Source organism: Phaethon lepturus, unplaced genomic scaffold (genome assembly GCF_000687285.1).
Source record: "Phaethon lepturus isolate BGI_N335 unplaced genomic scaffold, ASM68728v1 scaffold27569, whole genome shotgun sequence".
Classification (NCBI taxonomy): Eukaryota; Metazoa; Chordata; class Aves; order Phaethontiformes; family Phaethontidae; genus Phaethon; species Phaethon lepturus.
In genome coordinates this window covers 73,038-89,569 of record NW_010563510.1, presented here as the reverse complement: position 1 = coordinate 89,569, position 16,532 = coordinate 73,038, and the positions used below count along the sequence as shown (strand labels likewise).

At 39.4% G+C, this 16,532-nt stretch overlaps 1 protein-coding gene across 1 annotated transcript in view; it reads left to right on the top strand.

The window, feature by feature from the left end:
* Positions 1-11,584: 11,584 nt before the first annotated feature.
* LOC104626623 (uncharacterized protein C17orf104 homolog) overlaps positions 11,585-16,532 on the top strand; it is a 12,313-nt gene continuing 7,365 nt past the window's right edge. The window contains exons 1-2 of the mRNA XM_010294584.1: positions 11,585-11,730; positions 16,037-16,138. Coding sequence (XP_010292886.1) covers positions 11,585-11,730; positions 16,037-16,138 — 248 coding nt within the window. The remainder of the gene's footprint in view (positions 11,731-16,036; positions 16,139-16,532) is intronic.

Sequence of the window (16,532 nt, the reverse complement as noted above, 5' to 3'; positions counted from 1 at the left end):
TTGGAGAAGCTGGAGGAGGACAGTCACAGTCTCTGAATACCATGACAGCTTTATGGAGAGATATTGATGGAGAAGAGCGATAATGTAAAGAAGGGCTGAGGTTTTTAGGGAGGGGTAACCTCATTTCCTATTTATTGCTGTGTCAGAAAAGCTGTATGGAATATACTTAAACAATATTTGGGGAAGGTTACGTGCCGCGTGGTGCTCTGCAGTGTATTCTAGCAGTGCTTTCCGTGGTAAGTGGCTACAGTGATAGTGGTGAGGAAAGGACTTTGCAGAACAAGGTGGTGTTACCGTAACTTCATGACAATGCCTTGGGAACAGAAAAAAACTTTGGAGGAAGTTGGTTTTTTTTCCCCCCTCCCTTTTAGGATCTTTTGTAATCTGCCTGTTGTTGAAGAACTTAAAAGTTGTTGAAAAACTTAAAACTGAATGGTTTTCTGATTTCCACTGTAACACTTTAGCTGTCATAGGAGTTTTCTCACATTCTGTGAGATGGATTTTGGGGCAATTTTAGTGTTCAGGGTGAACAACATATATTTTTAGATTTAACTGAGCTGACTTCATATGCTGAAGAATATCTTGAGATTTTTGGAAAAATTTAGTTGGAACTAATTTTTTTTTCCTAGTGTCAAGCCTCTGTAATAATACTTGGCTGATGATGGACTACACTTCCCAGTAACTGAACTATGTTAGATTACATCTAGGTTTTATGTTGTTTTCTTCAAAAAGGTGAATATGGCTCTGTTAGCCTTTTCCATTGTCTCTGAATTTCTTAATTTGCTTAAATTATCTCTTCATTCTTTTTGTAGCATAAAAATATAGTGGTGTGAGGGAAGGATCAGGGTTTGTTATCTGAACTAAGGCAAAGAGCTGTGGGAAAATGACTTTATTAGGGAAAAATGAGTACAAGGTGATAATATATAACTGTCTATGAGACAGTTGACTGAAAGTGGGGAGATCTTAAATCAATTACAGCACTTTAACTAAAGGCTTTCTTTCATGCTAAAATAACCTTTATTTTTAATTCTCATTACAGGAATCATAGGGCTCGATTTGCTCACACTGCAAGTCTTTCATAGTAACTTAGCTGGGGTGAGCCAAATTATGGCTTTCAGAGGGGAGGTAGGAACAAAATTGGTAGGTGCATCATGACCAATGACAAAAAACATTCATTTCAGTGAATTATTTTTTCATGTGGAGATACCAAAACCCCAGAGGAGGTACAAGAGATGAGGAATTTGTCATAGCAGTTCTTGTACTGTTACTTATGATGTTGTTATACATTCATTGTATATTATATGTATATTATATTGATTAAAATTTCCTCACGGGGCCATGCTTCCTGGTTACAGCTTAAATGGTTTTGGAAGCATGTGATCACCTGAGAATAATTGCTTAGAAATTACTTCTTGTGTGGGAAGGAGGAGAAGGTGCATTTCAAAACTTCCCCCCTACTTTCCTTCTTTCCCATCTGAGAAGCATTTTCTGGCTAATTAAAGCAGTTCAGCTGTATTTCTCAGGCAGTCCCTGTAAGCCTCTGCATGAAGGAGACGGTTCCTGGGGCTCACGCTTGCAGTCCTGGATCCCGTACCTTATAGCTATTGCACAACAGAGGAAAGACTACAATTCCCATAGTACTTCCACATACTGGTACTCCAGTGACATCAGACATTACATGGCTGAGACTGGTTGTAAAGCAAGAAGACTAAAAATGTAAGCTTGGTGTTTCTTTCACTTCTGTAGCAGGGCCTTTGGCAGTGTGAGATCTTTGCTTACCAGGGGAGGATTTCAGTTGCTGCAGAGGTATTTGAAAGGGTGTGTATCTGAAGAGAACATGAGGTGACATTTAAGGGCAATCAGTTTGTACTGTTTCTTGTAGCGTTGGTGCAGCTTAGAGACTCCTCTGTCTAGGAATAGCTGTGTGGAGTAATTGCTTAATGCCAGCGCTGCTAGTTTGTCTCGAGGGGCCGTTGCCTTGCCCACAGCCCGAAATCCGCTTGCTTTTTTTCTGCTGTTTTTGTCCTGCAGCTTCCAGGGGTGGAGGAGAGACGCTGTCCATAGCTTGGCAACAGTTTCCGTGTGTGTAGTAACTAAAGGTGTGTAGCGTGTGTCCCATGGCAGCGATGTTAGGGGAGGTAAACGAGGTGCGGTGGCAGCGCTGGTTCAGCACCGTGTGGGCTACGCCACCGGACTTGAACGCCCAGGGATCTGCTGCTGCTGCAGTGCTTTAGTGTGTACGACTGGCATGTTTGAGTGCCCGTGCTGCCTTTGCTTCCCCAGTGGCCTGTGTTGGTGGGAGGAATGCATGCAGGGAATGGCTGGTGGTAACATCTGTGCAGGTTTGTCTCAGTGGAAGTTGATTCTCACAACGGGATGAGGATTATGTGGGTTTTGCTCTTCAGGAGAGAGGGAGTTTGGAGCAATATTGATATTTTAGAAAGCTGGAAGGTAACCTTGTGAGGCAGCTTCTGCAGTGTAATACTTGCTTAGGTTGCTGTAGTGCTGTAGTTTGAAATAAGTGTAATGGTTTATTTGCCTGGTAGTGCCCAGCCTTTCAAGTGATCGCATATTGTGAGCACCTGACAAAAACCTAATTCTCCAAACACAGATGTCTCTTACTGTTGACCGCCAGAGTCTTCTAATAGGGACAATGAGGAGAGACTTACGAAGTGGATGGGAAACTTGGAAATACTTGCTGTCATCCTTTCTCTGAGAAATATAATAACTTCTCAAGCAGGTAATAGATTCCCTTTCATTTCTCCTTAGAAACTGTTTAGATCTGTTGAATGGCATTGTGACAGTGTTTGCTCAAGTCTGCAATCTTGAAGATGTCTACTTGGTACTTGAATTTCACTAAATGAGGAGTGGGTCTAGTGGGAAAAGTAGCTTTATATCTAATCTTGCTAGTCCAATGAAATTAATATACTGATCTCTATATAATGATATGTAGTGTAAAGAGATCCTTGTGCAGCTGATTTAAAAAAAATTCTATTTATTTGGCCACATATGCCAGTTTGTAACTTCAAAGAGTTTGTTTTTACACACTCAGTAATTGATAATTCCAGCATTTTTGTTTGTTTAAAAACATATTTGGAAGAACATTTTGATTTAGTGGTGTTTAAATTGTTCTAGATAGCCCATCTGTCAAAATGAATCTGGAAAAATATTTTGTAACTTCAGTTGGTACTTTATATTCCTAAACAATAAGGTTTATACTGATTCTATATTAATACCAATAATCCTGTTTTACCGCAACATGTATTTGAAACTATATAATCTACAAATAATGCACTTAAGCTGCCTTTTGATTAGTTGACTCTAAAGTGAGCAGAAGTTCAGTTAAAAACTCTGTAGCTGTTTGTTTATATAAGCCCTTGTGTTTCCCTGGTCTACCAGGAGATAACGTAATGTGACACATGGTAAAAATCGTAAGGGAAGGTGAATATATAGACCTAGCAGGTATTAAGTTCCCTTATATTCCCATGGAGCCTGCAGTGCGCTTGAATTATGTTATTCAAATACTGAAATGTGTATTTGCTGACTAGATATTTTGATGTTGTAGGCTATTTGGGGATAGATGCATTAAAGGAGCTGTCTTTCCTCACCTTTGTAAAACTTTCCCTTAGCAGTCCCAAATTTGGACTTTTGGATAATGGCATGTTGCAGCTGAGTTGTGTTCACTGTTTTTAAAACTGGCAACTTCATGTCAATATTTCATGAAGGGGGTTTTTACTTTTTTAGTTGGGGATTAGGGTCTTACGGCTTTTAGAAACAAAAAAGCATCCTCTGAAACTCCAGAGTAAGGGCAGGAGGCTTCAATCATTGCTGCATGCAAAAGTACTTGGAAATAGTAGGACTATTCAGTCCTACCATGTAACAGTGTTTGAAGTACTTGTGGCATTGGACTACAGTTTGTGTGTAGATCTATAAAAATCTAGCATTAAAAACAGTATCAGTAACTTCTAATAGTTTAAATGAATTGCAGATCAGGACTTTGTTTCTAAGCTACCTGCTGGCAAATTATTCTTTAGTTTTTAAAATTAATAAAGCCAGAATTGCAGTTAGTGGGGAGGGTACAAATTTGAATTTCTGAAATTACTAACTTTAGGAAGGCTGAACTTACGAAAATTGCACATACATAGCCACAGTTCCTGGTGGATAAATCCGTATCGCATGGTTTCCCAAGTGCTTACTACGCTTAATTTCTCGTCATTGACATTCTAAGTTTTCATATAAATGTTGCAGAAATGTTCTGTGTGTTTGGGGTTTGTTTGGCTGAGGAAGAGCTACCTCACAGAGGTAGTGGCATACTGATTCAAGGATAATGCTTCATAAAGGTGGAATCGAGGAGCAGATTGGAAGCTTTTCCCCAAGAAACTTTCTGCTATGTAGCTTTGTAAAGCAGGCCTAAATATAAAAGAAGTTCAAAACAGATGTGTCAAAAAAGAGAAGTGTGGGTCTTAACAGCAATTTTCCCATGTAACTTGATTCTGGAACTTGTAAACCCTGGGGTAGGTTTATCTACCTAGGTCTAGGTGGAAGTTTTTAGGCTTTCCTCGTGATCTCCCTGCAATATTAAGGTAGGTTTTCAAATTGTCTTTTTTTTTCCCCTGGAGGATTAGATGTACTGTAGCATGTGGAACTGCAAAATCTGTGACTTACATGCTCTTCCACTGTGGCGTCAGTGTGTGTACACCTGCACGCTGTGTCTATCCGCAAGTGCACTATGAATCCACCTGAAGATACTACTATTTGTATTACTTTGAAAAGCAGTCATACAGATTAGCAAAGTTCCCATTTATCAGTGAGGAATAATTCAAAGTTAACTTTCATATTTACTGTGGCTTCTGTTTGTGTTTGATCAGTGCAAGAAGTTTGTGGAAAGGGTGTGTGTGTCTCCATATGTATGTACATATGTATATTGGGAAAACATTAGCCCTGTATTCACCAAGGGACAGGTTATGTGGGGACAGAAGGCACCAAAATAACCGGGGTGTCTATGCGTGTGCCAAGGGAGCTTCCTATTTGCAAGGTTCGTTTAAAGTTTCTAGTGTTAACTTTGAAAAGCGTTGATGGGAAGATGAGTGAACATTACACTCTGAAGAAAGACCACGGGGATTGCCTTTTTTGGGATATCAGAATGTTGTCAAGGAGTCTGTTATTCCTCCAGTAAGCTTTGAACCATCCGTCAAATTCGGTGAACTGGGGAGAGAGAGGCACGTCTTTGCAATAATGAATTTCTCTAAATGCTGTAGAAGTTGACGGCTTCACAGAGGAGAGATCCAGGTTAGTGTCCTCGCAGGGAAAAAGGCTTTTGTGCAATTTTAAGCATTCGGTGTGGCCTGCTTATCCAGCCACGTTACAGTGGCCTCTTGGCTGGCTGCCATTAGGATGAGTAGGGAGGAACTGAGGAAACCGAGGGGAAACTGCTGTTGTTGGGATGAGCTTGGGATAGGGCATGAACGCATGGGAAGCCAGTCATCAGTTCTCCATGCTAACGGAACAACTTGCTTCCTTCTGGATTTACAAATTCAGGACTTTATATTAAAGTACTCAATGAGAACCTCTTTAATTTTTTTACTCTTTTATTTGTCAATTTAACGCAATGCAAGCTAGCAATGCTTCTTTAACTAAAGCATTGGCTTCTACTAAAGCTCTAATGTAGCACCTTCATATCCTGAAGATATCCCAAAAGGCCTTTCTAGGAATGAATTATTTACCAGTAGTGCACTAAGCATGTGGTTTTTTATCGGTCGCTAAAAGCCAACTGGCAGCCACAGAAAGTTACCATTAAAAATCCATTTGTCTGAAGGAGGGTGTATTGGCTGGAGCACAGAGATAGGACTCTAACCTTTTTTTGAACAGCTGTGTAAATTTTAAGCTTTGCTTGTACTCTGACATAGGTTGTGAAGCCTAGTGCAGCACCTGCAATGCTTTGAAAATTCCCAATGATTTGAAGTAGTTCCTGTTTCAAGATAAATGGCTTGTTGGCTGGGGTTTCAGACATCAACTAATGCTTTGTGAAACCCACTTTCAAAGTTGCAAATAGTTACACTGTGTCACAGAGGTAGTGAATAGCCAAATCATGAATGGGTTTCATTGTCTGCTGTAACAGAAGAACAGCTAATAAATCACAAATAGTTAAAAGATCGGTAACGGTTAGCAGCTTAGACCCATATTGACTGAACAAATCGTCATGGGTGGTAAAAGGTTTTACTAGTCATCCCTTCCAAAAGGAAAATGTGTGTAATAAAATTAGGACCTAGGAGCAGTTGTGTGCACCTGAGTCATTTCACTGCAGAGCCCACTGTCTTACCTTAAATACAGGGAGCCTAATCTTCCCATCTGTGTGGGCCATGGAGCTTTCAGTAGCAACAAGGGTTGTACTTCCGCAGCTCTTCCCTTGCAATACAGCTGGTGTATTGTACATGCACTGAAGACTAACTGGCACAAGAGTAGCAAGCTCAGCGCTTCCCAGAAGCATCAACATACCTACATGGACTCTTCACTGAACTGTTCTGCAACCCATTCTTGGCAGACTTTCCTGTCGCTCTGGGCATGTTTATCTGCTGCAGGGTGATGGAAATGCTATAGGAAACTGACAAAAGTGACAATCAGAAATGGTTTAACTAATTCATCTAGCTCTTTGCCTTTTCGCAGCAGGCCCTTGGAAATGAGAAGAGCAGAGACTTGACCGTGAGCTGAACAAATCATTGTAGCAGATTTCACATTGGACATCAGATTAGGTAAATCCTTGGTTCAACCATTCAGCAGGTCAGAGCAGGTCAGCCACAGTTGGATGTGAGTATAGTCTGACATAAGATTATTACTTTAGGAGAAGAACAGGTGCTTTGTTAAGTTTTAAGAATTTATCATAATATGACTGTTGCACACTTTACCTGGATTTATTTTAATTGTAAAAGCAGCCCTTCACCCACTCATTTCTTCCACCAATTAAAGCTTTGCGTCAGTGAAGATGAAGCCTTACACTTGTGTAATGCACAGACTTTTGCTGTGTCATGTAATGCAAACGGCTCCAGTTGGAGAGATGGCACGCGTGCAGAGTGCAGGTATGCCAGTGGGCAGTGGCAACTTGATAATCTGCTTTTCAGTAAGGGAAGTATAGGAGGTTATACTGTAACGTGTGTGAGTGGATGTGCAGACAGCGTAGGAAAGGATTTCTGAATCAGCATGTTATACTTTGAGCTCTCTTGAGAACATGCTTTTATCACACCTGGTTTTGGATAGCAATGTGTGGCAGGAGCCAACCTTGCCTTTGCTATTGACAGAAGCTATGGGTCCCAAAATGGAGTGGAGCCCTTAAATGCGTGCAGTCCCAGGTACTTGAGGATTGTTTGTTGTACAATGTGGTAGGGATGGATGTTCAGTTCTGTGGCAGATGTGTGCCTGTGAGCAGGATTGTGGGGTGAGCTTATGTACTGGCGTGGTAGATGTGGACCTGTGTGATGTATCAGCGTATGTGACGGGATGAAGCTGAATAGAGGAGTCCTGCTAGGCAGAGTGCCCCTGCCTGCATGACCGTAGGTGCAGCACAGCGCAGCTGGCTTACCCATTCTGGGACTGCACGTGACCTGTGGTCAGCAGCTCTTGTATCTGCTGAGCTGTTCTGTGGGATCCCACAGCAATAAAGTGACGTCGTCATTGTTCTGTGAATGTGTAAGTTGTAGGTCGTACTGGAGGAGCTGTGGATGGTGTGACGTGGAAAGATGGTGGGAGGAGCAAGGGGGGGTAGATAGAAATTAGTTTAATGCATAATAAGTACAACTTTGACAGACCTGGTAATTATTTGGGTTTTTTTTTCTTTTTAATTGCTATTAAATAGGTGAAGTCTGTCCTTAAGAATCTAAATTTCTGCTTGCATGGCAATGCTGCATACTTCAGAGAAGAAAACTTGTATACTGATAATAAGGACATGGTCAAACAAAGTGCCGCCCCTGGTCATTACAAGTCACAGGTAAGTCCAAAAAGTGAATTTGGTTAGGTAAACAGAAATAAATACTTGTAGGATATGTTGGTTTTCTAACTAAATATATTGAATGACCATATAACAAAAACAACAACCCCAAAAACAACCCCTGAAGAGAATGCTACATTACAGATGGAACAGCTGTCCCTGTTTGTGTCAGTACAGCAGGCTAATCCTCTGTTCATGGAAGTCAGCAGTTCCTCATTCAGTCTGGCTTTGAGTGCCTCTTGTCAAGAGCATTTGTCAGACTTACCACAAAGTCTCCTGAAGAGCAACTGCTGGAAGTTACCATGGACAAAAAAAAAAAATCTTAGACTATATTAAATGAATGTGTTTGGATTATAGTGTTTAAAATAAACAAAAGAAATGGCCTAGTAGCCCATGAGTGTTTCTAATGGTAATTGGGCTATGGAACCCATATACTGAACAAGCATCTCATAAATGTACTTATTTTCCCCATGCACTCCACCTTAAGTGGTGCTTTTTTATATGATTTTGACCCAACAGTCTAAGAGAGGTCTGACAGACTTGATTCCTTTTTTTCTCAGAAAAAAATGTTTCTTTATTCTTTGGCAGCTGAAAAGGAACATTTCCCTTTGCTGCTGCAACAAGCCTTTTTGATGTTATGAAATTGGGATTTAGAAGGAAGTCTCCAATAATCTGCCATTTTTATGGCTTTGTCCCTGATATTAGGTGATATCTAAATAACTGACCTATTTGCTTCCCTGGTTTTAGTTTTTTTATATATCTCCATCACCTGTTCACTACTTCTACTACTGGTTAGTTTTCCAGGTAACCCAAGAAGGCAATTTATAGAATTCTGACGTTTTTACCCACTAGGTTCAGAGAATTAATAGCAGCACGTTCAGAATGGGTTAACCAGTTTCAGTGTGCTATAGGTTAAGATGGCTGTAGGTAGGAGTTATTAGAAGTCTTAAGTCAAAAATACAAAGTAAAGGTTTTTCTTATGTTTGCTTTATCTTGCCAAGAAAAACAAGAAATAAACAGGAAACGTTTATCCTGCCAAGAAATCAGAGAAGAATACACTCGGTTTAGAAGTAATAATACTGTGCAGTGCTGTCATTTGCTGTCGTTACGATAGATGTTTATAAGAAGCATCTGTGAGCTGACTGTAAAAAGGCTTTGTCCTAATTCAGCTCAAATACCTTTTTGGAAAGTAAAGAACTTTGTCAGATGTGTATACACTTTTTTTAAATACTTCTTTTTATACGCTTTTTTTTCTGCAGCACGTTCAGAACTCTTCCTCCTGCCAGGTTGTACACACAGGACATCCGTCAGCAGCAGCTCTGCAAATTCCTGTTAGTTAACTTTCTAGCACTGCACCCTTCCGTGTCTCTGTCTATAATGAGAGACTTGGAAAGATGGACAAACCTGCTTAGCAGAAGAGGTTTGCCAGAGAAGTGATGTGCACATCATCGCCTTTTTTTAACCTGTTGCTTTTGTTGAAAACCTGTATGACTAACAGATCCAAGTGAAGCTGGGGATTGTCAGACAACCTCCAGGTTGTCTCATGGCCTCAGAAGCGATCTCAGTTACGTGTAAATATATTGGAACTTCCAGTTATTTAATCTGTTGCTTCTTCCCATTCTCCCAGGCATTGCTGTCCATATATTAATAGGCAGTGGGGTGGCAACTTAATGCGCTCTTTGGAGGCTGAAGATGAAACATACTGGTATTTATAAGGAAGTGATTACTTTTTCTTTTTTTTCTTTTGCCAAAAAAAGCTTATTTTTTTGAGTTGGCCTACTTACCATTTTTTGTGCCAAGAATACAAAACAAATTCAGAAATCATTCCAGGAAGATGGGTTGCATTACTCAAAGAAACTGAAAAGCAGCATCTTCAATGAAGTATGTCTTGAAATAGGAAATCCCCTCAATAGATTCTTTTAAACTGATGTGGTGTTTTCCTTTGTGCTTATAAGAACCTCAGTTCACTAAGAAATGCTTCTAGAATTGGGTGGGAACATATGCTGGTAAATGTTCTCCTTAGGACAATTTTGTTAGTTACTGGCCACCTTGGGAAGGTTTAAAATACAGGGCTGGATATGCTACAGTCAGCTCCAGTCTGCATCTGATCCCACGGCCTCTTGCAGCTACTGATACATCCTGTGTTTTTGGGGGGTGTTGGATTTTTTTGTTGGTGGTGGTTTTTTGAGGGGTGAGTTTCTTTTTTGTGAATCTCCCAAATGTTATTTTCAGAACCACAAGTACTCCATCTTGACTGGGTGTTTGTACTTACGAGAATTAATGGACATCTAGTTCAGTGCTTTATCATAAAAGGGTTTTTTAAGAAAGCTTGAGTTTTTACTCCTATAGTTAAAACTTGCAAAAGTTAATCAACAAGGATCAAGAGTCTGGTGGTCAAGTTAGTCATTAACCATCAGTGTGGCCTTGCAGCAGAGAAGGCTACCCCTATGCTGGGTTGTCTTAGCGTGAGTATAGCTGGCAGAGTGAGTGCTGTTATGATCCTCTCCATTCTGCCCTTGTAAGACCACGACTGGATACTGTGTCCAGTTTGGGGCTACCCAGTACAAGAAGGGTACTGGAGTGAGTCCTGCGGGGGCTTCCAAAATGGTTGTTGCCAAGCAGAGACAGAGAGCTGGGTCTGATCAGCTTGGAGGAGAGAAAGGGAAGATCTTATGGGTGTGTGCAGCTGCCTTGTGGGAGGTTATAGGGAAGGTGGTCCAGACTATTTTCAATCTCTCTTTCTCTCTCTCTCTCTCTCTCTATTTAAAGCAGTTAGATATTAGGAAAATTTGCCCAAGAAGGGAGGTGGTGGTATCTCAAAACTCAGCTGGGCAAGTTTCTGAGTAGCCTGACCTAACTGGGTCTGTTCTGAGCAAGGCTAAATGACCCTAGAGGTCCCTTCCAACTCAAAGTCGGTTTCTGATATTCTGCTTAAACCTTTATCAATCACAGGTTCTGTCGTGGCAATTCCTAGTTGAGATACTTTCTTAGGTACAGTTCCCCGTGTTACTTAGACCTCTTGTTATTCATTCTTTGAATGGTAATTCAGTCATTTATCTATGATAGTCTTTTCTGCACCTGTACTTGAGGAGAGATTACTTCTCATCCACGTTTTGCTCTGCGAAGCATACAAATGTCTCTCCCTGCTCACTGTGGGCTCTTTGTTGGAATATTTTGTGTTTTCAGGGATATATCAGGAATAATTGTACTTCTCTTTGTTTTCTCAGAAGGGATGCATATGCCTGTGACATGCGCATTTCCAGTCATATGGGCTAGAAGATTCTGAGCTTGTGAACTTGACACATAAAAACCTACAATGTGAAATCTGTAGAGAATTCCTATTATTGTATAGTAAGTAATTTTTATTATTATTTTTGGAAGATGCATAAATTGGTCAGATTTGGAATACTTTAAGGCAGGGGAGGGAGCAAGTTTTAGACTGTATCCTTTTGTCATAGTACATTTAATTTTCCTGAAAAATTATTTAGCTCAAGCTATAAAAGGAAGGGTGTACTTTGTTGCCTTTACTGCTCATTTATGTAAACATCTAATGTTAAAAATGTTTCCTTTTCTTTTCAACATAGGTCAATAGCAAGAAACAAAAAAATGGACACTCAATTATTTTCCCCATTATTAGGAGCAATTACTAGTACGCCACCTCCACTAGAATCTTCCCGTCTGTATAGTGACTGGTCAGCACGTGGAGAGGATATTAGCTCAAAAACTTCTTTTCAAGACTGCGCAAAGAAACGGTATGAGCATTCTTCGTAATCTTGTGGTGGTGTTCTGGAACACTGAAATTGTTATGGAGCAGAACAAATGGGATTCTGGATATTTTTAGGAAGAGTTTATGGGATAACCAGAAGCTCAGTAAATTTTCTTTGCTGTATAATAGTTATTATAGAAGTTGTGAAAAAAGGTAGGGGATCTGTGTGTGTATGGATGTGTGTGTTTACATATAAAAACATTTTAAAATTTGGGAAGAGTATTACATTTAGAGACTGAAATGGGAAACTGCCATATGTAATTTAAAACTCGTTAAGGAAAAAACCCCACTTTCCTTCTGTGCCTTCCATCCCTCAGTGCCATGGCTTATAATGATCCTGCTTGATCATGTTGAGTATTTCCTGGAACATGAACAATGCAGAGAGTGGCAGACACAGGTCAAGTGTAAGTGGTACACGTTTGCCACTGAAAACATAAATATGCATACAGCTACGCCAGCCTACTGTTTTATTGTGCCCTTCATGTAATGCATTCAAGTTCAATTTTATATTAAAAAAATAATATTTTTTGTAGTTTTGGATGCTGAATGAACGCAAAGGGTCTTTGTTACTTGAATCACAAAACATTTTTATGCCCCTGGAGAAGTCAACTCTGCCCAAGTTTTGACTGTTGCAGGCACTTCTGATCATCCAGTCTTAATAATACAGTAAAATTACTGAAGGTACAGAGAAGGGCAGTGAGGCTGGACAGGGGTTTGAAAGCTTCCATGTCAGTGGAGGGTAAATAAAACTACTCTCCGGTTTTGATAAGTCAGCTCTGCAGAGGAATGTTTTCTATAAAATCGTAAATGATACGGGGTTTGCGAGGAACAGGGAATGATTATTTCACAGTCTAGAAACTAGGGGATACCCACTGAAATAATTGGTTCTTTCCTTCATATTCGTAATTTTATAGCTTGCATACAGCAATTGAAGTTGTAATGTTTTTATTCCAACCTTAGAAATGCGTAAACAAAGATTTCGTATTAGGCTGCCCACTCCCTGCTTTCCATCTTAATGCCAAGTGCTGGCCATATAATACTGCCTTTTTTGGGCAGTTGGTTGGTACAGACTGGCACAGCAGCTTTCGACACCGATGATGATGATGCTGTTAGCATTTCTAATATCAATCTTATTGCATTTTTTTATCACTTGCCTAATAAGAAAGAGGAAGTTTGAGGCAGGGAGAGATGGTAACAGCAAAGAAGCTAAATACCATTATCTTTTTTGTTTGTTTTTTGCTAGTCTTCCCTGGGAAGTGTCAGACATGTTTATTTTTATTTTTTTTTTTAAAAGAAAAGATCATACAGCTTTAGTGTTAGCTGTAAGTGCTAAGTTTAATGTCTGAGCGGCAATCCACTAATTAAAATATACAATCTCTTCTTAAAAGCAGCCTTTAGTTTATTGCAAGGTAGTAAATGCAAGGTAGCTTTTTTTTAAAAAAAGTGATTCAAAGAATTAAACAACTAAATGGTACTTGTCTGTTAATGAGAATCCATGTGTACACCCATTCTGAGACTGCAGATATGCACTAATCCTTAGGGTTAAAATCAATTGCTTGTAGTATTTTAGGGTACTTTGTGCCTAACTGTATTAGGTGTAGTGTACCTGTGTCATTTTAGTTCCTCTAAGCTGCTCAGTGAGAGCAACTAGTCCATCACTGGAGACTTCTTTGCAGTGTAACTTTGCTCATGCTTTTGTCCTTTTAATTCTCAATTTTCCAGCCATTGAAATTATTCTACAATAAATTCTATGAGCCCCACAACCTCAAACCTATACACAGGCCTTTTGTTAGATTGGTATTCTGGTGTCACAAACTTCTTTTGAGGAATGTCCATTTGTTCAGCCCTGGGTTTGATGAAGTTATTGGCACCTTTAAAGAATTCAGGCATATTCTCAAATGCAGTCCCCCCAAAGGAGGACAACAGTTCCATCTTATTTCTGTCCTCCAAAAAAAATGCCCCTAGCTTCAGTTCTAGAATTAATCACAATAGCCAGAACAGCACACAGATGTGGCAAAGGTCCCATTTCCATTTGCCTGTTGCTCTTTCATCTTCTGCCACGCTTTTCCTCCCACCAGTACCTTGGAAGTTTTGCCGAGGAGCTGCAGGTCTTGGTTCTTTTGTTATATTTCTTGTTCTTTCTCTGTCTGCAGGGACAGGCTTGCTCACTGCCACAAACTTGGTGTCAGGCTCAATGTTCCTATTCTATTTGGTATAGCTGCAAGCAATTTGATACGATTTTGCCTTTCCTGTGTGCTGGTTATTTTCATGGATTCTTTTCATGTTGCTCTGCCTTGGTAGTAGGTTGTCTTATGGCAGCAGGAGCTAAATATTTGATTCCTTGATGCTGCAGAATGGAAGGAATTTACAGCAAGTGTTTTCTGGTACCAAATCAGAAAGGATAATAGCTGCCTACCATGGGCTTGAGAAAACTGAATGCCTTTTGTAAATGCATGTTATAAAGATGCCTTTAAAAATCATGAAAACTGAATGTAACCACTGGGATTTTTATTTTTAACTTCAGTTGTCCTGTTGTTGATAGAGGATATTTTATTTAGAGACCAGAAGACAAGAATGTAGTTGACTTCTTTTCCATGTGTGTCGGTGTGTTTCATGGGAAGCACCTTCCCTTCAGGACGGACCATGATGTTACAATACAAGATGCTGCCTGACATGTTACATGACCAAGGATTTTCAGATTGCTGGTAGTGAGCAGTACTGGCTTGAGACACAAAGGTCGAGGCGTGGTGGTTTCTAGCCCATCCTTTGAACAAGTGACTGCAAGAAGAAACAGAATTTGTCAAGGATTCAGGTTCTCCTGCCTGGAATTGTGTTGTAGTGTTTCTAGTGTGTGTACCAGAAGGAAGAGCTAAACATTTCATCTTGCTTCCATCTAGTCTGTAAAATTTGTTTGGGCAATTTTAGACTCGCTGCTGTCCTGTACCTGTTTTTCCTAGGATTTTTTTTTTCTTTTGCAGTCAACCTAGCTTACTGGTTCCCTGTCTGCAGTTCTAAAATAGCCAGTCATTTTGTTTTTAATTTTGACGCCACATTGTAAATTGATCTCTCCCTTGCTGAAAATCATCATCTAGATGCAAGCTTTTGTAAATGATCTCCATTTGGTTGCAGAAATTGGCAATAAATAGGCCTCTTTTAAAAAGAAAAACCACGTTTGACATCTGACAAAGAAAGACACAGAAGAGATCTGGTTATCAAATTTCAGTTACAATTTTACATTTATAAAACATTTTCAAGAATCTTTGCACTTATGTATATCCTGAACAAGATCGTGTAGACCAGATTCCTTAGAGAGGGAACTGAATGGTCATGAATTAAATGTTAGAGATAGGTAAAAATCAAAATGTGATGAGGTCTTAAAAGCTAGTACGGCATAAGTGGCTAATTTTCACTGTGCCAAGAGATTAACAAGGTCACAGATTTAATAGTTTAGCCCTTGTTTTACAGTCTTTGTTAATCTGCACAATTGGCATGAGTAGTTACGTGGCAGCATTAGCAGATGATGTTGTTTGGATAAGCTGACACAAGGGAAGACTGAGACATCTTCAGGGATGCTGAAACGAATCAGCTGAGTGAGAATAGGATAGTGAGTGACATTTATTGAAGCAGACCAATGCATCTTAGAGGGAAGGAGATCTTAACAGTGTTATGTTTTAATTAACTTCAGAGTTAGAGTTAGGTGTCATTACAGACAACTCTGTAAAGATCTCATTTTGCACCTGAAGGTAAAAGTTGGGCTTGCGTAAGACCACTGATGATTGAACACCTTTAGTATTTATCAGTAATAGTTAATAAAATTTTGACCATCTATTTTCTAAAAGGTGATTAAAAAGTTCCTCAGTTTAATTCTTTTGAGATTAAAATGGTAGTTCTTGAATTACAAAAGTAGATAAATTAGAATCCTAATTTATCAAGAGAAGATTGATCATATTTATCCTCTAAAGGAGACAGTCAAGATTTGAAGAAATGTCTGTGAAATGGTTATGTTGATTGAAAAGAGAGGAAATATTTTTTTGCTGCTCCTGTCTCTTCACATAACAGCTTGAGAAGTATCTGGTGAAGCAAGAGGTTAGGAAAATTGTTCTACTTCATTTAGGCTATAGAATTCACGAATGCAGGAAGAGATTTCTATATATGGGTGCTGAGAATACATTAAATTCAGAACACATAGCAGATGCAAATTAAAGATTTAATGCTTTACTCTTCCTTTTGCCTGTTTTGTTTAGGAGAAAAAGACTTTAATTTAGGATTTATTTTATTATTATTATTTCCAGGGCACCAATAAATCTTTCTTACTCTGGCAATGGCCCTGATATGTTTGGGCTAGTGTCAAGCATTTTAGAAGAGCCAAGCAAGCCAGAACCAGCTACAGATTGGTAAGCTTGTTCTGAAAATTCTTACGTATTGCGCATTGTTTTTTACATCCTTTTGTCACACAGATATGATACACTTTTTGAACTATTTCAAACGGTTGAGTAACAAAGGTCTTCTAAATCTCATTGAAATGTAGAAGTGTTTTTCTTTACTTCAATTGCCAGTAAAAAAAAAAAGCAACAGACTGTTAGAAATGCAAGTTTTCTAAAGTCTTCCATCAGCTGACAGCATTGGTGGTGGAGGGGGGTGTATGTGGAACCTCATTTTAACCAGTAGGGAATTGGCTGAATACAGTTGAATCTAAAATATTTAATAAAGCCAAACAGACTCTGCAGTTCTGAATATACATATTATAAACATTAGAGAACAGCATGGGTAGTGAGATTTCACATAGCA